The 25,343-nt window shown below is 60.5% G+C and overlaps 1 protein-coding gene across 1 annotated transcript; it reads right to left on the bottom strand.

Annotated features, from left to right (window-relative positions):
* Nucleotides 1-365: 365 nt before the first annotated feature.
* Nucleotides 366-22,513, bottom strand: LOC144953975 (RNA-binding protein FXR1-like; the record flags this gene model as incomplete). Its single annotated transcript, XM_078884568.1, has 5 exons — nucleotides 366-458; nucleotides 7,936-8,075; nucleotides 13,980-14,058; nucleotides 22,218-22,368; nucleotides 22,410-22,513. Coding segments are annotated over 5 exons (501 nt in total), but the record flags the coding sequence as incomplete, so codon positions are not given.
* Between the last annotated feature and the right edge of the window lie 2,830 nt (nucleotides 22,514-25,343).

Raw genomic sequence — 25,343 nt, 5'->3', positions numbered from 1 at the left:
TGAAGGTAGACACAGACAAAGGTCCCCCGTGTAGCCTCTAACAGGCTGTAGGGGCAAGTGCTGTTAGCGAGCACCTATAAAGGCACACGAGGGAGTGGGTGGCCAGCACCACGCCCGGCCGCCTTTGTCTCCCCGCATTATTTGAGGCTGAGCCGACCTAGGGGAGTCCCAGCACCGAGGTTGGTGGCTGGAAGGGCGCACGAGGGGGTGGGTGGCCAGCACCACGCCCGGCCGCCTTTGTCTCCCCAATGGCGATGTTTACACAGCAGGTACTCATTTGAGGCTGAGTCGACCTAGGGGAGGCTCAGATAATCGTCAATTGTGTTGACGGGAATTGAACCCGGGTCGAAGGGCACATAGCACAGGGTAGCGCTAAGCGCTGCACCACCGCTCCCCATAGCAACAACAACAACAACAACCGCCATTCGCCACTAAGTGGCGGTGACGTCTCCATGACGCTTGTGCCCCAACACACACAGACACACACACAGACACAGACACACACACAGACACACACACAGACACACACACAGACACACACACACAGAAACACACACACACAGTGACACACACAGACACACACACAGACACACACACAGACACACACACACAGTGACACACACACACACAGACACACACACACACAGTGACACACACAGGCACACACACAGACACACACACACAGTGACACACACAGACACACACACAGACACACACACAGACACACACACAGACACACACACACAGTGACACACACAGACACACACACAGACACACACACACAGTGACACACACAGACACACACACAGACACACACACACAGTGACACACACAGACACACACACACAGTGACACACACAGACACACACACACACAGTGACACACACAGTGACACACACAGACACACACACACAGAGACACACACAGACACACACACACAGACACACACACACACATAAACACACACACAGACACACACACAGACACACACACAGTGACACACACAGACACACACACACACACAGTGACACACACAGACACACACACAGTGACACACACAGACACACACACAGTGACACACACAGACACACACACAGACACACACACACACACAGTGACACACACAGACACACACACAGTGACACACACAGACACACACACAGACACACACACACACAGAAACACACACAGACACACACACACACAGAAACACACACACAGTGACACACACAGACACACACACACAGAAACACACACACAGACACACACACACAGAAACACACACACAGACACACACACACAGAAACACACACACAGACACACACACACAGAAACACACACACAGACACACACACACAGAAACACACACACACAGTGACACACACAGACACACACACACAGAAACACACACACAGACACACACACACAGACACACACACACAGTGACACACACAGACACATAAACACACACACACAGACACGCACACACAGTGACACACACAGACACACACACACACAGACACACACACACAGACACACACACAGACACACACACACACACACAGACACACACACACAGACACACCAGCCGCCAATTCACTACTAAGTGCTGCTGACATGGCTTATGCCAGTTTCGGTGCACTTCAAGATAATCACGTGAAGTTTCTGAGTCTGTGGGTCTCTGTGTGAGTCTGTGGGTCTCTGTGTGTGAGTCTGTGTGTCTATGTGTGAGTTTGTGGGTCTCTGTGTGAGTCTGTGGGTCTCTGTGTGAGTCTGTGGGTCTCTGTGTGAGTCTGTGGGTCTCTGTGTGAGTCTGTGGGTCTCTGTGTGAGTCTGTGGGTCTCTGTGCGAGTCTGTGGGTCTCTGTGTGAGTCTGTGGGTCTCTGTGTGAGTCTGTGAGTCTCTGTGTGAGTCTGTGGGTCTCTGTGTGAGTCTGTGGGTCTCTGTGTGAGTCTGTGGGTCTCTGTGTGAGTCTGTGGGTCTCTGAGTCTGTGGGTCTCTGTGTGAGTCTGTGGGTCTCTGTGTGAGTCTGTGGGTCTCTGTGTGAGTCTGTGGGTCTCTGTGTGAGTCTGTGGGTCTCTGTGTGAGTCTGTGGGTCTCTGTGTAAGTCTGTGGGTCTCTGTGTGTGAGTCTGTGTGTCTATGTGTGAGTTTGTGGGTCTCTGTGTGAGTCTGTGGGTCTCTGTGTGAGTCTGTGGGTCTCTGTGTGAGTCTGTGGGTCTCTGTGTGAGTCTATGGGTCTCTGTGTGAGTTTGTGGGTCTCTGTGTGAGTCTGTGGGTCTCTGTGTGAGTCTGTGGGTCTCTGTGTGAGTCTGTGTGTCTATGTGCGAGTCTGTGGGTCTCTATGTGAGTCTGTGGGTCTCTGTGTGAGTCTGTGGGTCTCTGTGTGAGTCTGTGAGTCTCTGTGTGAGTCTGTGGGTCTATGTGCGAGTCTGTGGGTCTCTGTGTGAGTCTGTGGGTCTCTGTGTGAGTCTGTGGGTCTCTGTGTGAGTCTGTGGGTCTCTGTGTGAGTCTGTGAGTCTCTGTGTGAGTCTGTGTGAGTCTCTGTGCGAGTCTGTGAGTCTCTGTGTGAGTCTGTGAGTCTCTGTGTGAGTCTGTGGGTCTCTGTGTGAGTCTGTGGGTCTCTGTGCGAGTCTGTGGGTCTCTGTGTGAGTCTGTGGGTCTCTGTGTGAGTCTTTGGGTCTCTGTGTGAGTCTGTGAGTCTCTGTGTGAGTCTGTGGGTCTCTGTGTGAGTCTGTGGGTCTCTGTGTGAGTCTGTGTGTCTATGTGCGAGTCTGTAGGTCTCTGTGTGAGTCTGTGGGTCTCTGTGTGAGTCTTTGGGTCTCTGTGTGAGTCTGTGAGTCTCTGTGTGAGTCTGTGGGTCTCTGTGTGAGTCTGTGGGTCTCTGTGTGAGTCTGTGGGTCTCTGTGTGAGGCTGTGGATCTCTGTGTGAGTCTGTGGGTCTCTGTGTGAGTCTGTGGGTCTCTGTGTGAGTCTGTGGGTCTCTGTGTGAGGCTGTGGGTCTCTGTGAGTCTGTGGGTCTCTGTGTGAGTCTGTGGGTCTCTGTGTGAGTCTGTGGGTCTCTGTGTGAGTCTGTGGGTCTCTGTGTGTGAGTCTGTGAGTCTCTGTGTGAGTCTGTGGGTCTCTGTGTGAGTCTGTGGGTCTCTGTGTGAGTCTGTGGGTCTCTGTGTGAGTCTGTGGGTCTCTGTGTGAGTCTGTGGGTCTCTGTGTGTGAGTCTGTGGGTCTCTGTGCGAGTCTGTGGGTCTCTGTGTGAGTCTGTGAGTCTCTGTGTGAGGCTGTGGGTCTCTGTGTGAGTCTGTGGGTCTCTGTGTGAGTCTGTGAGTCTCTGTGTGAGTCTGTGGGTCTCTGTGTGAGTCTGTGGGTCTCTGTGTGAGTCTGTGGGTCTCTGTGTGAGTCTGTGGGTCTCTGTGTGAGTCTGTGGGTCTCTGTGTGTGAGTCTGTGGGTCTCTGTGTGAGTCTGTGGGTCTCTGTGTGTGAGTCTGTGGGTCTCTGTGTGTGAGTCTGTGGGTCTCTGTGTGAGTCTGTGGGTCTCTGTGTGAGTCTGTGGGTCTCTGTGTGAGTCTGTGAGTCTCTGTGTGAGTCTGTGGGTCTCTGTGTGAGTTTGTGGGTCTCTGTGTGAGTCTGTGGGTCTCTGTGTGTGAGTCTATGGGTCTCTGTGTGAGTTTGTGGGTCTGTGTGAGTCTGTGGGTCTCTGTGTGTGAGTCTGTGGGTCTCTGTGCGAGTCTGTGGGTCTCTGTGTGAGTATGTGAGTCTCTGTGTGAGTCTGTGGGTCTCTGTGTGAGTCTGTGGGTCTCTGTGCGAGTCTGTGGGTCTCTGTGTGAGTCTGTGAGTCTCTGTGTGAGTCTGTGGGTCTCTGTGTGAGTCTGTGGGTCTCTGTGTGAGTCTGTGGGTCTCTGTGTGAGTCTGTGGGTCTCTGTGTGTGAGTTTATGGGTCTTTGTGTGAGTTTGTGGGTCTCTGTGTGAGTCTGTGGGTCTCTGTGTGTGAGTCTGTGGGTCTCTGTGCGAGTCTGTGGGTCTCTGTGTGAGTCTGTGAGTCTCTGTGTGAGTCTGTGGGTCTCTGTGTGAGTCTGTGGGTCTCTGTGCGAGTCTGTGGGTCTCTGTGTGAGTCTGTGAGTCTCTGTGTGAGTCTGTGGGTCTCTGTGCGAGTCTGTGGGTCTCTGTGTGAGTCTGTGAGTCTCTGTGTGAGTCTGTGGGTCTCTGTGTGAGTCTGTGGGTCTCTGTGCGAGTCTGTGGGTCTCTGTGTGAGTCTGTGAGTCTCTGTGTGAGTCTGTGGGTCTCTGTGTGAGTCTGTGGGTCTCTGTGCGAGTCTGTGGGTCTCTGTGTGAGTCTGTGAGTCTCTGTGTGAGTCTGTGGGTCTCTGTGCGAGTCTGTGGGTCTCTGTGTGAGTCTGTGAGTCTCTGTGTGAGTCTGTGGGTCTCTGTGTGAGTCTGTGGGTCTCTGTGCGAGTCTGTGGGTCTCTGTGTGTGAGTCTGTGGGTCTCTGTGTGAGTCTGTGTGTCTCTGTGTGAGTCTGTGGGTCTCTGTGTGTGAGTCTGTGTGTCTCTGTGTGAGTCTGTGGGTCTCTGTGTGTGAGTTTGTGGGTCTCTGTGTGAGTCTGTGGGTCTCTGTGTGAGGCTGTGGATCTCTGTGTGAGGCTGTGGGTCTCTGTGAGTCTGTGGGTCTCTGTGTGAGTCTGTGGGTCTCTGTGTGAGTCTGTGGGTCTCTGTGTGAGTCTGTGGGTCTCTGTGAGTCTGTGAGTCTCTGTGTGAGTCTGTGGGTCTCTGTGTGAGTCTGTGGGTCTCTGTGTGAGTCTGTGGGTCTCTGTGTGAGTCTGTGGGTCTCTGTGTGAGTCTGTGGGTCTCTGTGTGTGAGTCTGTGGGTCTCTGTGCGAGTCTGTGGGTCTCTGTGTGAGTCTGTGAGTCTCTGTGTGAGGCTGTGGGTCTCTGTGTGAGTCTGTGGGTCTCTGTGTGAGTCTGTGGGTCTCTGTGTGAGTCTGTGAGTCTCTGTGTGAGTCTGTGGGTCTCTGTGTGAGTCTGTGGGTCTCTGTGTGAGTCTGTGGGTCTCTGTGTGAGTCTGTGGGTCTCTGTGTGAGTCTGTGGGTCTCTGTGTGTGAGTCTGTGGATCTCTGTGTGAGTCTGTGGGTCTCTGTGTGAGTCTGTGAGTCTGTGTGAGTCTGTGGGTCTCTGTGTGAGTCTGTGGGTCTCTGTGTGAGTCTGTGGGTCTCTGTGTGTGAGTCTATGGGTCTCTGTGTGAGTCTGTGGGTCTCTGTGTGTGAGTCTGTGGGTCTCTGTGTGTGAGTCTGTGGGTCTCTGTGTGAGTCAGTGGGTCTCTGTGTGAGTCTGTGGGTCTCTGTGTGAGTCTGTGAGTCTCTGTGTGAGTCTGTGGGTCTCTGTGTGAGTTTGTGGGTCTCTGTGTGAGTCTGTGGGTCTCTGTGTGTGAGTCTATGGGTCTCTGTGTGAGTTTGTGGGTCTGTGTGAGTCTGTGGGTCTCTGTGTGTGAGTCTGTGGGTCTCTGTGCGAGTCTGTGGGTCTCTGTGTGAGTATGTGAGTCTCTGTGTGAGTCTGTGGGTCTCTGTGTGAGTCTGTGGGTCTCTGTGCGAGTCTGTGGGTCTCTGTGTGAGTCTGTGAGTCTCTGTGTGAGTCTGTGGGTCTCTGTGTGAGTCTGTGGGTCTCTGTGTGAGTCTGTGGGTCTCTGTGTGTGAGTTTATGGGTCTTTGTGTGAGTTTGTGGGTCTCTGTGTGAGTCTGTGGGTCTCTGTGTGTGAGTCTGTGGGTCTCTGTGCGAGTCTGTGGGTCTCTGTGTGAGTCTGTGAGTCTCTGTGTGAGTCTGTGGGTCTCTGTGTGAGTCTGTGGGTCTCTGTGCGAGTCTGTGGGTCTCTGTGTGAGTCTGTGAGTCTCTGTGTGAGTCTGTGGGTCTCTGTGCGAGTCTGTGAGTCTCTGTGTGAGTCTGTGGGTCTCTGTGTGAGTCTGTGGGTCTCTGTGCGAGTCTGTGGGTCTCTGTGTGAGTCTGTGAGTCTCTGTGTGAGTCTGTGGGTCTCTGTGTGAGTCTGTGGGTCTCTGTGCGAGTCTGTGGGTCTCTGTGTGAGTCTGTGAGTCTCTGTGTGAGTCTGTGGGTCTCTGTGCGAGTCTGTGGGTCTCTGTGTGAGTCTGTGAGTCTCTGTGTGAGTCTGTGGGTCTCTGTGTGAGTCTGTGGGTCTCTGTGCGAGTCTGTGGGTCTCTGTGTGTGAGTCTGTGGGTCTCTGTGTGTGAGTCTGTGGGTCTTTGTGCGAGTCTGTGGGTCTCTGTGTGAGTCTGTGAGTCTCTGTGTGAGTCTGTGGGTCTCTGTGTGAGTCTGTGGGTCTCTGTGCGAGTCTGTGGGTCTCTGTGTGAGTCTGTGAGTCTCTGTGTGAGTCTGTGGGTCTCTGTGCGAGTCTGTGGGTCTCTGTGCGAGTCTGTGAGTCTCTGTGTGAGTCTGTGGGTCTCTGTGTGAGTCTGTGGGTCTCTGTGCGAGTCTGTGGGTCTCTGTGTGAGTCTGTGAGTCTCTGTGTGAGTCTGTGGGTCTCTGTGTGAGTCTGTGGGTCTCTGTGCGAGTCTGTGGGTCTCTGTGTGAGTCTGTGAGTCTCTGTGTGAGTCTGTGGGTCTCTGTGCGAGTCTGTGGGTCTCTGTGTGAGTCTGTGAGTCTCTGTGTGAGTCTGTGGGTCTCTGTGTGAGTCTGTGGGTCTCTGTGCGAGTCTGTGGGTCTCTGTGTGTGAGTCTGTGGGTCTCTGTGTGAGTCTGTGTGTCTCTGTGTGAGTCTGTGGGTCTCTGTGTGTGAGTCTGTGTGTCTCTGTGTGAGTCTGTGGGTCTCTGTGTGTGAGTTTGTGGGTCTCTGTGTGAGTCTGTGGGTCTCTGTGTGCGAGTCTGTGGGTCTCTGTGTGAGTCTGTGGGTCTCTGTGCGAGTCTGTGGGTCTCTGTGCGAGTCTGTGAGTCTCTGTGTGAGTCTGTGGGTCTCTGTGTGAGTCTGTGGGTCTCTGTGCGAGTCTGTGGGTCTCTGTGTGAGTCTGTGAGTCTCTGTGTGAGTCTGTGGGTCTCTGTGTGAGTCTGTGAGTCTCTGTGCGAGTCTGTGGGTCTCTGTGTGAGTCTGTGAGTCTCTGTGTGAGTCTGTGGGTCTCTGTGCGAGTCTGTGGGTCTCTGTGTGAGTCTGTAAGTCTCTGTGTGAGTCTGTGGGTCTCTGTGTGAGTCTGTGGGTCTCTGTGCGAGTCTGTGGGTCTCTGTGTGTGAGTCTGTGGGTCTCTGTGTGAGTCTGTGTGTCTCTGTGTGAGTCTGTGGGTCTCTGTGTGTGAGTCTGTGTGTCTCTGTGTGAGTCTGTGGGTCTCTGTGTGTGAGTCTGTGGGTCTGTGTGTGAGTCTGTGTGTCTCTGTGTGAGTCTGTGGGTCTCTGTGTGTGAGTCTGTGTGTCTCTGTGTGAGTCTGTGGGCCTCTGTGTGAGTCTGTGAGTCTCTGTGTGAGTCTGTGGGTCTCTGTGTGAGTCTGTGGGTCTCTGTGTGAGTCTGTGGGTCTCTGTGTGAGTTTGTGGGTCTCTGTGTGTGAGTCTGTGGGTCTCTGTGTGAGTCTGTGAGTCTCTGTGTGAGTCTGTGGGTCTCTGTGTGAGTCTGTGAGTCTCTGTGCGAGTCTGTGGGTCTCTGTGTGAGTCTGTGGGTCTCTGTGTGAGTCTGTGAGTCTCTGTGTGAGTCTGTGGGTCTCTGTGTGAGTCTGTGGGTCTCTGTGCGAGTCTGTGGGTCTCTGTGTGAGTCTGTGGGTCTCTGTGTGAGTCTGTGAGTCTCTGTGTGAGTCTGTGTGTCTATGTGTGAGTCTGTGAGTCTCTGTGTGAGTCTGTGGGTCTCTGTGTGAGTCTGTGGGTCTCTGTGTGAGTCTGTGGGTCTCTGTGTGAGTCTGTGTGTGGAGGGGGGGAGGAGGGGGGAGGAGGGTGGACAGGGGGGGTGGAGGAGGGGGGGTGAGCTACCTGGCGAGGCTGAGTCGCCCCTCCGTGGAGGGGGTGGACTCCGCCGCTGCGCTCGCCGTCACCCTCCACGCGGACCCGCACCACGCCCGACTTGTCCACCATCTCCTGGATGTTCGTCCCACCCTTGCCGATCACCTTGCCTGGACGCGTCCACCACCCCCCACACACACACACAGACAACCACCACACACACACACAGACAATCACCACCATCGCACCACACACACACACAGACAACCACCACACACACACACAGACAACCACCACCATTGCACCACACACACACACAGACAACCACCACACACACACACAGACAACCACCACACACACACACAGACAACCACCACCATCGCACCACACACACACACAGACAACCACCACACACACACACACAGACAATCACCACCATTGCACCACACACACACACAGACAACCACCACACACACACACAGACAATCACCACCATCGCACCACACACACACACAGACAACCACCACACACACACACAGACAATCACCACCATCGCACCACACACACACACAGACAACCACCACACACACACACAGACAACCACCACCATTGCACCACACACACACACAGACAACCACCACACACACACACAGACAACCACCACCATTGCACCACACACACACACAGACAACCACCACACACACACACAGACAATCACCACCATCGCACCACACACACACACAGACAACCACCACACACACACACAGACAACCACCACCATTGCACCACACACACACACAGACAACCACCACACACACACACAGACAATCACCACCATCGCACCACACACACACACAGACAACCACCACACACACACACAGACAACCACCACCATTGCACCACACACACACACAGACAACCACCACACACACACACAGACAACCACCACCATTGCACCACACACACACACAGACAACCACCACACACACACACAGACAATCACCACCATCGCACCACACACACACACAGACAACCACCACACACACACACAGACAATCACCACCATCGCACCACACACACACACAGACAACCACCACCATTGCACCACACACACACACAGACAACCACCACACACACACACAGACAACCACCACCATCGCACCACACACACACACAGACAACCACCACACACACACACAGACAACCACCACCATTGCACCACACACACACACAGACAACCACCACACACACACACAGACAACCACCACCATTGCACCACACACACACACAGACAACCACCACACACACACACAGACAACCACCACCATTGCACCACACACACACACAGACAACCACCACACACACACACAGACAACCACCACCATTGCACCACACACACACACAGACAACCACCACACACACACACAGACAACCACCACCATTGCACCACACACACACACAGACAACCACCACACACACACACAGACAATCACCACCATCGCACCACACACACACACAGACAACCACCACACACACACACACAGACAATCACCACCATTGCACCACACACACACACAGACAACCACCACACACACACACAGACAATCACCACCATCGCACCACACACACACACAGACAACCACCACACACACACACAGACAACCACCACCATTGCACCACACACACACACAGACAACCACCACCATTGCACCACACACACACACAGACAACCACCACACACACACACAGACAACCACCACCATCGCACCACACACACACACAGACAACCACCACACACACACACAGACAATCACCACCATCGCACCACACACACACACAGACAACCACCACACACACACACAGACAACCACCACCATTGCACCACACACACACACAGACAACCACCACACACACACACAGACAACCACCACACACACACACAGACAATCACCACCATCGCACCACACACACACACAGACAACCACCACACACACACACAGACAATCACCACCATCGCACCACACACACACACAGACAACCACCACCATTGCACCACACACACACACAGACAACCACCACACACACACACAGACAACCACCACCATCGCACCACACACACACACAGACAACCACCACACACACACACAGACAACCACCACCATTGCACCACACACACACACAGACAACCACCACACACACACACAGACAACCACCACCATTGCACCACACACACACACAGACAACCACCACACACACACACAGACAACCACCACCATTGCACCACACACACACACAGACAACCACCACACACACACACAGACAACCACCACCATCGCACCACACACACACACAGACAACCACCACACACACACACACAGACAATCACCACCATTGCACCACACACACACACAGACAACCACCACACACACACACAGACAATCACCACCATCGCACCACACACACACACAGACAACCACCACACACACACACAGACAACCACCACCATTGCACCACACACACACACAGACAACCACCACCATTGCACCACACACACACACAGACAACCACCACACACACACACAGACAACCACCACCATCGCACCACACACACACACAGACAACCACCACACACACACACAGACAATCACCACCATCGCACCACACACACACACAGACAACCACCACACACACACACAGACAACCACCACCATCGCACCACACACACACACAGACAACCACCACACACACACACAGACAATCACCACCATTGCACCACACACACACACACACAGACAACCACCACACACACACACAGACAACCACCACACACACACACAGACAACCACCACCATTGCACCACACACACACACAGACAACCACCACACACACACACAGACAACCACCACACACACACACAGACAACCACCACCATCGCACCACACACACACACAGACAACCACCACACACACACACAGACAACCACCACCATTGCACCACACACACACAGACAACCACCACACACACACACAGACAACCACCACACACACACACACACAGACAACCACCACACACACACACACACAGACAACCACCACCATTGCACCACACACACACAGACAACCACCACACACACACACAGACAACCACCACCATCGCACCACACACACACACAGACAACCACCACACACACACACAGACAACCACCACCATTGCACCACACACACACAGACAACCACCACACACACACACAGACAACCACCACACACACACACACACAGACAACCACCACACACACACACACACAGACAACCACCACCATTGCACCACACACACACAGACAACCACCACACACACACACAGACAACCACCACCATCGCACCACACACACACACAGACAACCACCACACACACACACAGACAATCACCACCATTGCACCACACACACACACAGACAACCACACACACACACACACAGACAATCACCACCATCGCACCACACACACACACAGACAACCACCACACACACACACAGACAATCACCACCATCGCACCACACACACACACAGACAACCACCACACACACACACAGACAATCACCATCGCACCACACACACACACAGACAACCACACACACACACAGACAATCACCATCGCACCACACACACACACAGACAACCACCACACACACACACAGACAATCACCATCGCACCACACACACACACACAGACAACCACCACACACACACACACAGACAACCACCACCATTGCACCACACACACACACAGACAATCACCATCGCACCACACACACACACACAGAGACAACCACCACACACACACACACAGACAACCACCACCATTGCACCACACACACACACACACACAGACAACCACCACACACACACACAGACAACCACCACACACACACACAGACAACCACCACACACACACACAGACAATCACCACCATTGCACCACACACACACAGACAACCACCACACACACACACAGACAACCACCACACACACACACAGACAACCACCACCATTGCACCACACACACACACAGACAACCACCACACACACACAGACAACCACCACCATTGCACCACACACACACACAGACAACCACCACACACACACAGACAATCACCACCATTGCACCACACACACACACACACACAGACAACCACACACACACACAGACAACCACCACCATTGCACCACACACACACACAGACAAACACACACACACAGACAATCACCATCGCACCACACACAACCACCACCACCACACACACACACACAGACAATCACCACCATCGCACCACACACACAGACAGACAACCACCACACACACACAGACAATCACCATCGCACCACACACACAGACAGACAACCACCACACACACAACCACCACCACCACCACACACACACACACACAGACAATCACCACCATCGCACCACACACAACCACCACCACCACACACAGACAATCACCATGGCACCACCACACACACACAACCACCACCACCACACAATCACCATGGCACCACCACACACACACAACCACCACCACTCCATACACACAGCCACCACCACACACACACACAACCACCACACAAACACACAACAACCACACACACACACAACCACCACCACACCCCACACACACCCCACCACACACACAACCATTACCGCATTAACCGCGCACTCACCGCACACACAACAACAACGCACTCACCGCCCTCACCGCACACACAACAACACCGCACTCACCGCACTCACCACATCCGGCGTGTGTGTACAGTACATACAGGGTGGTGTGCGTGTACAGTACACAGACGGCGATGATGGCGGTGATGATGGTGATGACGGTGATGATGGTGATGATGGTGATGACGGTGATGACGGTGATGACGGTGATGACGGTGATGACGGTGATGACGGTGATGATGGTGATGATGGTGATGATGGCGACGATGGTGATGACGGTGATGACGGTGATGACGGTGATGACGGTGATGATGGTGATGATGGTGATGATGGCGACGATGGCGGCAATGGTGATGACGACAATGATGACGGTAATGACAATGACGCTGATGACGCTGATGACGGCGATGATGATGCCAGTGATGATGATGACAGTGATGATGATGGCAGTGATGATGATGGCAGTGATGATGATGGCAGTGATGATGATGGCAGTGATGATGATGACAGTGATGATGACGATGGCAATGACGTTGATGACGATGACGGTGATGACGTTGATGATGATGGCAGTGATGATGATGCCAGTGATGATGATGACAGTGATGATGATGGCAGTGATGATGATGGCAGTGATGATGATGGCAGTGATGATGATGGCAGTGATGATGATGACAGTGATGATGACGATGGCAATGACGTTGATGACGATGACGGTGATGACGTTGATGATGATGGCAGTGATGATGATGCCAGTGATGATGATGACAGTGATGATGATGGCAGTGATGATGATGGCAGTGATGATGATGGCAGTGATGATGATGGCAGTGATGATGATGACAGTGATGATGACGATGGCAATGACGTTGATGACGATGACAATGATGACGTTGATGATGATGGCAGTGATGATGACGATGATAACGATGATGACAGTGACGATGATGATGACGATGACGTTGATAACGATGATGACAGTGATGATGATGACAGTGACGATGACGTTGATAACGATGACGGGGATAATGATGACGTTGATGATGATGACGTTGATGATGATGGCAGTGATGATGATGACGATGACGTTGATGACGATGACGGTGATAATGATGACGTTGATGATGATGACGTTGATGATGATGGCAGTGATGATGATGACGATGGCGATGACGTTGATGACGATGACGGTGATAACGATGACGGTGACGATGATGACAGTGACGATGATGACAATGATGACGACGACGACGACGACGACGTTGATGACGACGATGATGATGATGATGACGATGATGACAATGATGATGACGATGATGACGACGACGACAATGACGAGGGTGACGCGGGGCTCCTCACCGACGAGGTGGCGAGGGACCGGCACCGTCTCCTCCACAAACTCGAGCAGCGCTCGCGCCTTGTCCACAGCCTCCTGCGTCTGAGACGCACCGGGCAGAGCCGACACACGGGGGGGGGGGGGGGGGGGGGACTCACCACGTGACGATGATGACGACGACGATGATGATGATGATGACGAGGTCACCCCGTGTCCCTCTACCCCCGTGTCTCCACCCCCCGTGTCTCCACCCCCGTGTCTCCCCCCCGTGTCTCCCCCCCGTGTCTCCCCCCCCGTGTCTCCACCCCCGTGTCTCCACCCCCGTGTCTCCACCCCCGTGTCTCCCCCCCGTGTCTCCCCCCCGTGTCTCCCCCCCCGTGTCTCCACCCCCGTGTCTCCCCCCCGTGTCTCCCCCCCGTGTCTCCACCCCCGTGTCTCCACCCCCGTGTCTCCACCCCCGTGTCTCCCCCCCGTGTCTCTACCCCCCGTCTCCCCCCCCGTGTCTCCCCCCCCGTGTCTCCACCCCGTGTCTCTACCCCCCGTCTCCCCCCCCGTGTCTCCACCCCCGTGTCTCCACCCCCGTGTCTCTACCCCCGTGTCTCCCCCCCGTGTCTCTACCCCCCGTCTCCCCCCCCGTGTCTCCCCCCCCGTGTCTCCACCCCCGTGTCTCCCCCCCGTGTCTCCCCCCCGTGTCTCCACCCCCGTGTCTCCCCCCCGTGTCTCTACCCCGTGTCTCCACCCCCGTGTCTCCCCCCCGTGTCTCCCCCCCCGTGTCTCCCCCCCGTGTCTCCACCCCCGTGTCTCCACCCCCGTGTCTCCCCCCCGTGTCTCTACCCCCGTGTCTCCACCCCCGTGTCTCCCCCCCGTGTCTCCCCCCCGTGTCTCCACCCCCGTGTCTCCCCCCCGTGTCTCCACCCCCGTGTCTCCCCCCCGTGTCTCCCCCCCGTGTCTCTACCCCCGTGTCTCCACCCCCGTGTCTCCCCCCCGTGTCTCCCCCCCGTGTCTCCACCCCCGTGTCTCCCCCCCGTGTCTCCCCCCCGTGTCTCCCCCCTGTGTCTCTACCCCCGTGTCTCTACCCCCGTGTCTCCACCCCCGTGTCTCCCCCCCGTGTCTCTACCCCGTGTCTCCACCCCCGTGTCTCCACCCCCGTGTCTCTACCCCGTGTCTCCACCCCGTGTCTCCACCCCGTGTCTCCACCCCCGTGTCTCCCCCCCGTGTCTCCACCCCGTGTCTCCACCCCGTGTCTCCACCCCCGTGTCTCCACCCCGTGTCTCCACCCCCGTGTCTTTCCCCCCGTGTCTCTACCCCCGTGTCTCCACCCCGTGTCTCCACCCCCGTGTCTCCACCCCGTGTCTCCACCCCCGTGTCTCTCCCCCCGTGTCTCTACCCCCGTGTCTCTACCCCCGTGTCTCTACCCCCGTGTCTCTACCCGTGTCTCTACCCCCGTGTCTCCACCCCCGTGTCTCCCCCCCCGTGTCTCCACCCCCGTGTCTCCCCCCCCGTGTCTCCCCCCCCCGTGTCTCCCCCCCCGTGTCTCCCCCCCGTGTCTCCCCCCCCGTGTCTCCACCCCGTGTCTCCCCCCCCGTGTTTCCACCCCCGTGTCTCCACCCCCGTGTCTCCCCCCCCGTGTCTCCCCCCCCGTGTCTCCCCCCCGTGTCTCCCCCCCCGTGTCTCCCACCCCGTGTCTCCCCCCCCGTGTTTCCACCCCTGTGTCTCCACCCCCGTGTCTCCCCCCCGTGTCTCCACCCCCGTGTCTCCCCCCCGTGTCTCCCCCCCGTGTCTCCACCCCCGTGTCTCCCCCCCGTGTCTCCACCCCCGTGTCTCCACCCCCGTGTCTCCACCCCCGTGTCTCCCCCCCCGTGTCTCCCCCCCGTGTCTCCACCCCCGTGTCTCCACCCCCGTGTCTCCACCCCCGTGTCTCCCCCCCCGTGTCTCCCCCCCGTGTCTCCCCCCCGTGTCTCCACCCCCGTGTCTCCACCCCCGTGTCTCCACCCCCGTGTCTCCACCCCCGTGTCTCCACCCCCGTGTCTCCCCCCCGTGTCTCCACCCCCGTGTCTCCCCCCCTGTGTCTCCACCCCCGTGTCTCCACCCCCGTGTCTCCACACCGTGTCTCCCCCCCGTGTCTCCACCCCGTGTCTCCCCCCCCCGTGTCTCCACCCCCGTGTCTCCACCCCCGTGTCTCCCCCCCGTGTCTCCACCCCGTGTCTCCACCCCCGTGTCTCCACCCCCGTGTCTCCCCCCCGTGTCTCCACCCCCGTGTCTCCACCCCCGTGTCTCCACCCCCGTGTCTCCACCCCCGTGTCTCCACCCCCGTGTCTCCACCCCCGTGTCTCCACCCCGTGTCTCCCCCCCGTGTCTCCACCCCGTGTCTCCACCCCCGTGTCTCCACCCCGTGTCTCCCCCCCCGTGTCTCCACCCCCGTGTCTCCCCCCCCGTGTCTCCACCCCCGTGTCTCCCCCCCGTGTCTCCACCCCGTGTCTCCACCCCCGTGTCTCCCCCCCGTGTCTCCCCCCCGTGTCTCCACCCCCGTGTCTCACCCCCCGTGTCTCCCCCCCGTGTCTCCACCCCCGTGTCTCCCCCCCGTGTCTCCACCCCCGTGTCTCCACCCCCGTGTCTCCCCCCCCGTGTCTCCACCCCCGTGTCTCTACCCCCGTGTCTCCCCCCCCGTGTCTCCACCCCCGTGTCTCCACCCCCGTGTCTCCCCCCCCGTGTCTCCACCCCCGTGTCTCCACCCCCGTGTCTCCACCCCCGTGTCTCTACCCCCGTGTCTCTACCCCCGTGTCTCCATCCCCGTGTCTCCACCCCCGTGTCTCCACCCCCGTGTCTCCCCCCCCGTGTCTCCACCCCCGTGTCTCCCCCCCCGTGTCTCCACCCCCGTGTCTCCACCCCCGTGTCTCCCCCCCCGTGTCTCTACCCCCGTGTCTCTACCCCCGTGTCTCCACCCCCGTGTCTCCACCCCCGTGTCTCCCCCCCCGTGTCTCCCCCCCCGTGTCTCCACCCCCGTGTCTCCACCCCCGTGTCTCCCCCCCCGTGTCTCCACCCACGTGTCTCCACCCCCGTGTCTCCCCCCCCGTGTCTCCCCCCCCGTGTCTCCACCCCCGTGTCTCCACCCCCGTGTCTCCCCCCCCGTGTCTCCACCCCCGTGTCTCCACCCCCGTGTCTCCACCCCCGTGTCTCCACCCCCGTGTCTCTACCCCCGTGTCTCCACCCCCGTGTCTCCACCCCCGTGTCTCCCCTCCCGTGTCTCCCCCCCCGTGTCTCCACCCCCGTGTCTCTCCCCCGTGTCTCTACCCCCGTGTCTCTACCCCCGTGTCTCCACCCCCGTGTCTCCACCCCCGTGTCTCCCCCCCGTGTCTCAACCCCCGTGTCTCCCCCCCCGTGACTCCCCCCCCGTGTCTCCACCCCCGTGTCTCTACCCCCGTGTCTCTACCCCCGTGTCTCTACACCCGTGTCTCTACCCCCGTGTCTCCACCCCCGTGTCTCCACCCCCGTGTCTCCCCCCCGTGTCTCCCCCCCGTGTCTCCACCCCCGTGTCTCCCCCCCCGTGACTCCCCCCCCGTGTCTCCACCCCCGTGTCTCTACCCCCGTGTCTCTACCCCCGTGTCTCCACCCCCGTGTCTCCACCCCCGTGTCTCCACCCCCGTGTCTCCCCCCCCGTGACTCCCCCCCCGTGTCTCCACCCCCGTGTCTCTACCCCCGTGTCTCTCCCCCGTGTCTCCACCCCCGTGTCTCTACCCCCGTGTCTCCACCCCCGTGTCTCCCCCCCGTGTCTCCCCCCCGTGTCTCTACCCCCGTGTCTCTACCCCCGTGTCTCCCCCCCGTGTCTCTACCCCCGTGTCTCCACCCCCGTGTCTCTACCCCCGTGTCTCCACCCCCGTGTCTCTACCCCCGTGTCTCCACCCCCGTGTCTCCCCCCCGTGTCTCTACCCCCGTGTCTCCACCCCCGTGTCTCTACCCCCGTGTCTCCACCCCCGTGTCTCTACCCCCGTGTCTCCACCCCCGTGTCTCTACCCCCGTGTCTCCCCCCCGTGTCTCTACCCCCGTGTCTCCACCCCCGTGTCTCTACCCCCGTGTCTCCACCCCCGTGTCTCTACCCCCGTGTCTCCACCCCCGTGTCTCCACCCCCGTGTCTATCCCCCGTGTCTCTACCCCCGTGTCTCACCCCCCGTGTCTCTACCCCCGTGTCTCTCCCACGTGTCTCTACCCCCCGTGTCTCTCCCCCGTGTCTCACCCCCCGTGTCTCTACCCCCGTGTCTCTACCCCGTGTCTCCACCCCCGTGTCTCTCCCCCGTGTCTCTACCCCCGTGTCTCTCCCCCGTGTCTCTCCCCCGTGTCTCCACCCCCGTGTCTCTCCCCCGTGTCTCTACCCCCGTGTCTCACCCCCGTGTCTCACCCCCCGTGTCTCTACCCCCGTGTCTCTACCCCGTGTCTCCACCCCCGTGTCTCTCCCCCGTGTCTCTACCCCCGTGTCTCTCCCCCGTGTCTCTCCCCCGTGTCTCCACCCCCGTGTCTCTCCCCCGTGTCTCTACCCCCGTGTCTCACCCCCCGTGTCTCTACCCCCGTGTCTCTCCCCCGTGTCTCCACCCCCGTGTCTCTCCCCCGTGTCTCTACCCCCGTGTCTCTCCCCCGTGTCTCTCCCCGTGTCTCCACCCCCGTGTCTCTACCCCGTGTCTCCACCCCCGTGTCTCTCCCCCGTGTCTCTACCCCCGTGTCTCTCCCCCGTGTCTCTCCCCCGTGTCTCCACCCCCGTGTCTCTCCCCCGTGTCTCTACCCCCGTGTCTCCACCCCCGTGTCTCTCCCCCGTGTCTCTACCCCCGTGTCTCTCCCCCGTGTCTCTACCCCCGTGTCTCTCCCCCGTGTCTCCACCCCCGTGTCTCTACCCCCGTGTCTCTACCCCCGTGTCTCCCCCCCCGTGTCTCTACCCCCGTGTCTCTACCCCCGTGTCTCCCCCCCCGTGTCTCTACCCCCCGTGTCTCACCCCCCGTGTCTCTCCCCCGTGTCTCCACCCCCGTGTCTCCACCCCCGTGTCTCTACCCCCGTGTCTCCACCCCCGTGTCTCCACCCCCGTGTCTCTACCCCCGTGTCTCCACCCCGTGTCTCCACCCCGTGTCTCTACCCCCGTGTCTCTACCCCCGTGTCTCCCCCCCCGTGTCTCTACCCCCGTGTCTCCACCCCGTGTCTCTACCCCCCGTGTCTCCACCCCCGTGTCTCCACCCCCGTGTCTCCACCCCCGTGTCTCCACCCCGTGTCTCTACCCCCGTGTCTCTACCCCCGTGTCTCCACCCCGTGTCTCCACCCCCGTGTCTCTACCCCCGTGTCTCCACCCCGTGTCTCTACCCCCGTGTCTCTACCCCCGTGTCTCCCCCCCCGTGTCTCCACCCCGTGTCTCCACCCCGTGTCTCCACCCCCGTGTCTCCACCCCGTGTCTCCACCCCGTGTCTCTACCCCCCGTGTCTCTACCCCCGTGTCTCTACCCCCGTGTCTCTACCCCCGTGTCTCTACCCACGTGTCTCCCCCCCCGTGTCTCCACCCCGTGTCTCTACCCCCCGTGTCTCCACCCCCGTGTCTCCACCCCGTGTCTCCTCCCCGTGTCTCTACCCCCGTGTCTCTACCCCCGTGTCTCTACCCCCGTGTCTCCACCCCGTGTCTCTACCCCCCGTGTCTCCACCCCCGTGTCTCCACCCCCGTGTCTCTACCCCTCCGTGTCTCCACCCCGTGTCTCCACCCCGTGTCTCCACCCCCGTGTCTCACCCCCCGTGTCTCCACCCCGTGTCTCCACCCCCGTGTCTCTACCCCCGTGTCTCTACCCCCGTGTCTCCACCCCGTGTCTCCACCCCGTGTCTCTACCCCCGTGTCTCCACCCCGTGTCTCCACCCCGTGTCTCTACCCCCCGTGTCTCCACCCCGTGTCTCTACCCCCCGTGTCTCCACCCCGTGTCTCCACCCCCGTGTCTCCACCCCGTGTCTCCACCCCGTGTCTCCACCCCCGTGTCTCTCCCCCGTGTCTCACCCCCCGTGTCTCTACCCCCGTGTCTCTACCCCGTGTCTCCACCCCCGTGTCTCTCCCCCGTGTCTCTACCCCCGTGTCTCTCCCCCGTGTCTCTCCCCCGTTTCTCCACCCCCGTGTCTCTCCCCCGTGTCTCTACCCCCGTGTCTCACCCCCGTGTCTCACCCCCCGTGTCTCTACCCCCGTGTCTCTACCCCGTGTCTCCACCCCCGTGTCTCTCCCCCGTGTCTCTACCCCCGTGTCTCTCCCCCGTGTCTCTCCCCCGTGTCTCCACCCCCGTGTCTCTCCCCCGTGTCTCTACCCCCGTGTCTCACCCCCCGTGTCTCTACCCCCGTGTCTCTCCCCCGTGTCTCCACCCCCGTGTCTCTCCCCCGTGTCTCTACCCCCGTGTCTCTCCCCCGTGTCTCTCCCCCGTGTCTCCACCCCCGTGTCTCTACCCCGTGTCTCCACCCCCGTGTCTCTCCCCCGTGTCTCTACCCCCGTGTCTCTCCCCCGTGTCTCTCCCCCGTGTCTCCACCCCCGTGTCTCTCCCCCGTGTCTCTACCCCCGTGTCTCCACCCCCGTGTCTCTCCCCCGTGTCTCTACCCCCGTGTCTCTCCCCCGTGTCTCTACCCCCGTGTCTCTCCCCCGTGTCTCCACCCCCGTGTCTCTACCCCCGTGTCTCTACCCCCGTGTCTCCCCCCCCGTGTCTCTACCCCCGTGTCTCCCCCCCCGTGTCTCTACCCCCCGTGTCTCACCCCCCGTGTCTCTCCCCCGTGTCTCCACCCCCGTGTCTCCACCCCCGTGTCTCTACCCCCGTGTCTCCACCCCCGTGTCTCCAACCCGTGTCTCTACCCCCGTGTCTCCACCCCGTGTCTCCACCCCGTGTCTCTACCCCCGTGTCTCTACCCCCGTGTCTCCCCCCCCGTGTCTCTACCCCCGTGTCTCCACCCCGTGTCTCTACCCCCCGTGTCTCCACCCCCGTGTCTCCACCCCCGTGTCTCCACCCCCGTGTCTCCACCCCGTGTCTCTACCCCCGTGTCTCTACCCCCGTGTCTCCACCCCGTGTCTCCACCCCCGTGTCTCCACCCCCGTGTCTCCACCCCGTGTCTCTACCCCCGTGTCTCTACCCCCGTGTCTCCCCCCCCGTGTCTCCACCCCGTGTCTCCACCCCGTGTCTCCACCCCCGTGTCTCCACCCCGTGTCTCCACCCCGTGTCTCTACCCCCCGTGTCTCTACCCCCGTGTCTCTACCCCCGTGTCTCTACCCCCGTGTCTCTACCCCCGTGTCTCCACCCCGTGTCTCCACCCCGTGTCTCTACCCCCGTGTCTCTACCCCCGTGTCTCCCCCCCCGTGTCTCCACCCCGTGTCTCTACCCCCCGTGTCTCCACCCCCGTGTCTCCACCCCGTGTCTCCACCCCGTGTCTCTACCCCCGTGTCTCTACCCCCGTGTCTCTACCCCCGTGTCTCCACCCCGTGTCTCTACCCCCCGTGTCTCCACCCCCGTGTCTCCACCCCCGTGTCTCTACCCCCCGTGTCTCCACCCCGTGTCTCCACCCCGTGTCTCCACCCCCGTGTCTCACCCCCCGTGTCTCCACCCCGTGTCTCCACCCCCTTGTCTCTACCCCCGTGTCTCTACCCCCGTGTCTCCACCCCGTGTCTCCACCCCGTGTCTCTACCCCCGTGTCTCCACCCCGTGTCTCCACCCCGTGTCTCTACCCCCCGTGTCTCCACCCCGTGTCTCTACCCCCCGTGTCTCCACCCCGTGTCTCCACCCCCGTGTCTCCACCCCGTGTCTCCACCCCGTGTCTCCACCCCCGTGTCTCTCCCCCCGTGTCTCCCCCCCAGTGTCTCTACCCCCATGTGGTGGGTGTGGTAGTGAGTGTGATGGTGGTGAGTGTGGTGGTGGTGAGCGTGGCGGTGAGCGTAGTGGTGGTGAACGTGGTGGTGAGCATGGTGGTGGTGAGCGTGGTGGTGAGCGTGGTGGTGGTGAGCGTGGTGGTGAGCGTGGTGGTGGTGAGCGTGGTGGTGAGCGTGGTGGTGAGCGTGGTGAGCGTGGTGGTGAGCGTGGTGGTGAGCGTGGTGGTGAGCGTGGTGGTGAGTGTGGTGGTGGTGAGCGTGGTGGTGAGCGTGGTGGTGGTGGTGAGCGTAGTGGTGAGTGTAGTGGTGAGCGTAGTGGTGAGCGTGGTGAGTGTAGTGGTGAGCGTAGTGGTGGTGAGCGTGGTGGTGGTGGTGAGCGTGGTGAGCGTAGTGGTGATGGTGGTGGTGAGCGCTACCTCCGCGTAGATGAGGAAGCCTGCGGGCTGCGTGTGGACGGCGCTGACCCCGGGCAGGTGGTGGTGGTGAGCGTGGTGGTGAGTGTAGTGGTGAGCGTGGTGAGCGTGGTGGTGGTGGTGGTGAGCGCTACCTCCGCGTAGATGAGGAAGCCTGCGGGCTGCGTGTGGACGGCGCTGACCCCGGGCAGGCGCCGTGCCGCCTCCACGTTGACCCCGTGGGCGCCGGCGGCGAGGCCCACGAGGCGCTCGCACACACGCAGCTGCAGCACACACGCACGCGCCAGACGGCGCCTCTCCTGCACCACGCGGTGGGGAGAGACACGTGGGGTGAGACACGTGGGGTGAGACACGTGGGGTGAGACACGGGGGAGAGACACGTGGGGGTGAGACACGAGGCGCTCGCACACACGCAGCTGCAGCACACACGCACGCGCCAGACGGCGCCTCTCCTGCACCACGCGGTGGGGAGAGACACGTGGGGTGAGACACGTGGGGTGAGACACGTGGGGTGAGACACGGGGGAGAGACACGTGGGGGTGAGACACGAGGCGCTCGCACACACGCAGCTGCAGCACACACGCACGCGCCAGACGGCGCCTCTCCTGCACCACGCGGTGGGGAGAGACACGGGGGGGTGAGACACGTGGGGTGAGACACGTGGGGTGAGACACGTGGGGGAGACACGGGGGGGAGACACGGGGGGGAGACACGGGGGAGAGACACGGGGGGAGAGACACGGGGGTAGAGACACGGGGGGAGAGACACGGGGGGAGAGACACGGGGGGAGAGACACGGGGGGAGAGACACGGGGGGAGAGACACGGGGGAGAGACACGGGGGAGAGACACGGGGGAGAGACACGGGGGGAGAGACACGGGGGAGAGACACGGGGGAGAGACACGGGGAGAGAGACACGGGGAGAGAGACACGGGGGAGAGACACGGGGGGAGAGACACGGGGGAGAGACACGGGGGAGAGACACGGGGGAGAGACACGTGGGGAGAGACACGGGGGAGAGACACGGGGGAGAGACACGGGGGAGAGACACGGGGGAGAGACACGTGGGGTGAGACACGTGGGGAGAGACACGGGGGAGAGACACGGGGGAGAGACACGGGGGAGAGACACGGGAGAGAGACACGGGGGAGAGACACGGGGGGAGAGACACGTGGGAGAGACACGGGGGAGAGACACGGGGGAGAGACACGGGGGGTGAGACACGGGGGGAGAGACACGGGGGGAGAGACACGGGGGAGAGACACGGGGGAGAGACACGTGGGGAGAGACACGGGGGGTGAGACACGGGGGAGAGACACGTGGGGAGAGACACGTGGGGAGAGACACGGGGGGTGAGACACGGGGGAGAGACACGTGGGGAGAGACACGGGGGAGAGACACGGGGGAGAGACACGGGGGAGAGACACGGGGAGAGACACGGGGGGAGAGACACGGGGGGAGAGACACGGGGGAGAGACACGGGGAGAGACACGGGGGGAGAGACACGGGGGGAGAGACACGGGGGAGAGACACGGGGGAGAGACACGGGGGGGTGAGACACATGGGGTGAGACACGGGGGAGAGACACGGGAGAGACACGTGGGGTGAGACACGGGGGGAGAGACACGTGGGGTGAGACACGGGGAGAGACACGGGGGAGAGACACGGGGGAGAGACACGGGGGGGGTGAGACACGGGGGGAGAGACACGTGGGGTGAGACACGGGGAGAGACACGGGGGAGAGACACGGGGGAGAGACACGGGGAGAGACACGTGGGGAGAGACACGGGGGGTGAGACACGTGGAGAGAGACACGGGGGAGAGACACGGGGGGAGAGACACGGGGGGTGAGACACGGGGGGAGAGACACGGGGGGAGAGACACGGGGGGAGAGACACGGGGGGAGAGACACGGGGGGAGAGACACGGGGGGAGAGACACGGGGGGAGAGACACGGGGGGAGAGACACGGGGGGAGAGACACGTGGAGAGAGACACGGGGGGAGAGACACGGGGGGTGAGACACGGGGGGAGAGACACGGGGGGTGAGACACGGGGGGTGAGACACGGGGGGTGAGACACGTGGGGGAGACACGGGGAGAGAGACACGGGGGAGAGACACGGGGGGAGAGACACGGGGGGTGAGACACGGGGAGAGACACGTGGGTGAGACACGTGGGTGAGACACGGGGGAGAGACACGGGGGAGAGACACGGGGGTGAGACACGGGGAGAGAGACACGGGGAGAGAGACACGGGGGGAGAGACACGGGGGAGAGACACGGGGGGTGAGACACGGGGAGAGACACGTGGGTGAGACACGGGGGAGAGACACGGGGGAGAGACACGGGGGAGAGACACGGGGGAGAGACACGGGGAGAGAGACACGGGGGGAGAGACACGGGGGGAGAGACACGGGGGGTGAGACACGGGGAGAGACACGTGGGTGAGACACGGGGGAGAGACACGGGGGAGAGACACGGGGGAGAGACACGGGGGGTGAGACACGGGGAGAGAGACCGGGGAGAGAGACACGGGGGAGAGACACGGGGGGAGAGACACGGGGAGAGACACGGGGGAGAGACACGGGGGGAGAGACACGTGGGGAGAGACACGGGGGAGAGACACGGGGGAGAGACACGGGGGAGAGACACGTGGGGTGAGACACGTGGGGAGAGACACGGGGGAGAGACACGGGGGAGAGACACGGGGGAGAGACACGGGAGAGAGACACGGGGGAGAGACACGGGGGGAGAGACACGGGGAGAGACACGGGGGAGAGACACGGGGGAGAGACACGGGGGGTGAGACACGGGGGAGAGACACGGGGGGAGAGACACGGGGGAGAGACACGGGGGGAGAGACACGTGGGGAGAGACACGGGGGGTGAGACACGGGGGAGAGACACGTGGGGAGAGACACGTGGGGAGAGACACGGGGGGTGAGACACGGGGGAGAGACACGTGGGGAGAGACACGGGGGAGAGACACGGGGGAGAGACACGGGGAGAGACACGGGGGGAGAGACACGGGGGGAGAGACACGGGGGAGAGACACGGGGAGAGACACGGGGGGAAGGACACGGGGGAGAGACACGGGGGAGAGACACGGGGGAGAGACACGGGGGGGGTGAG

This window comes from Lampetra fluviatilis, unplaced genomic scaffold (assembly GCF_964198595.1).
Source record: "Lampetra fluviatilis unplaced genomic scaffold, kcLamFluv1.1 SCAFFOLD_874, whole genome shotgun sequence".
Taxonomy (NCBI): Eukaryota; Metazoa; Chordata; class Hyperoartia; order Petromyzontiformes; family Petromyzontidae; genus Lampetra; species Lampetra fluviatilis.
This window is presented reverse-complemented; position numbering and strand designations above follow the sequence as displayed.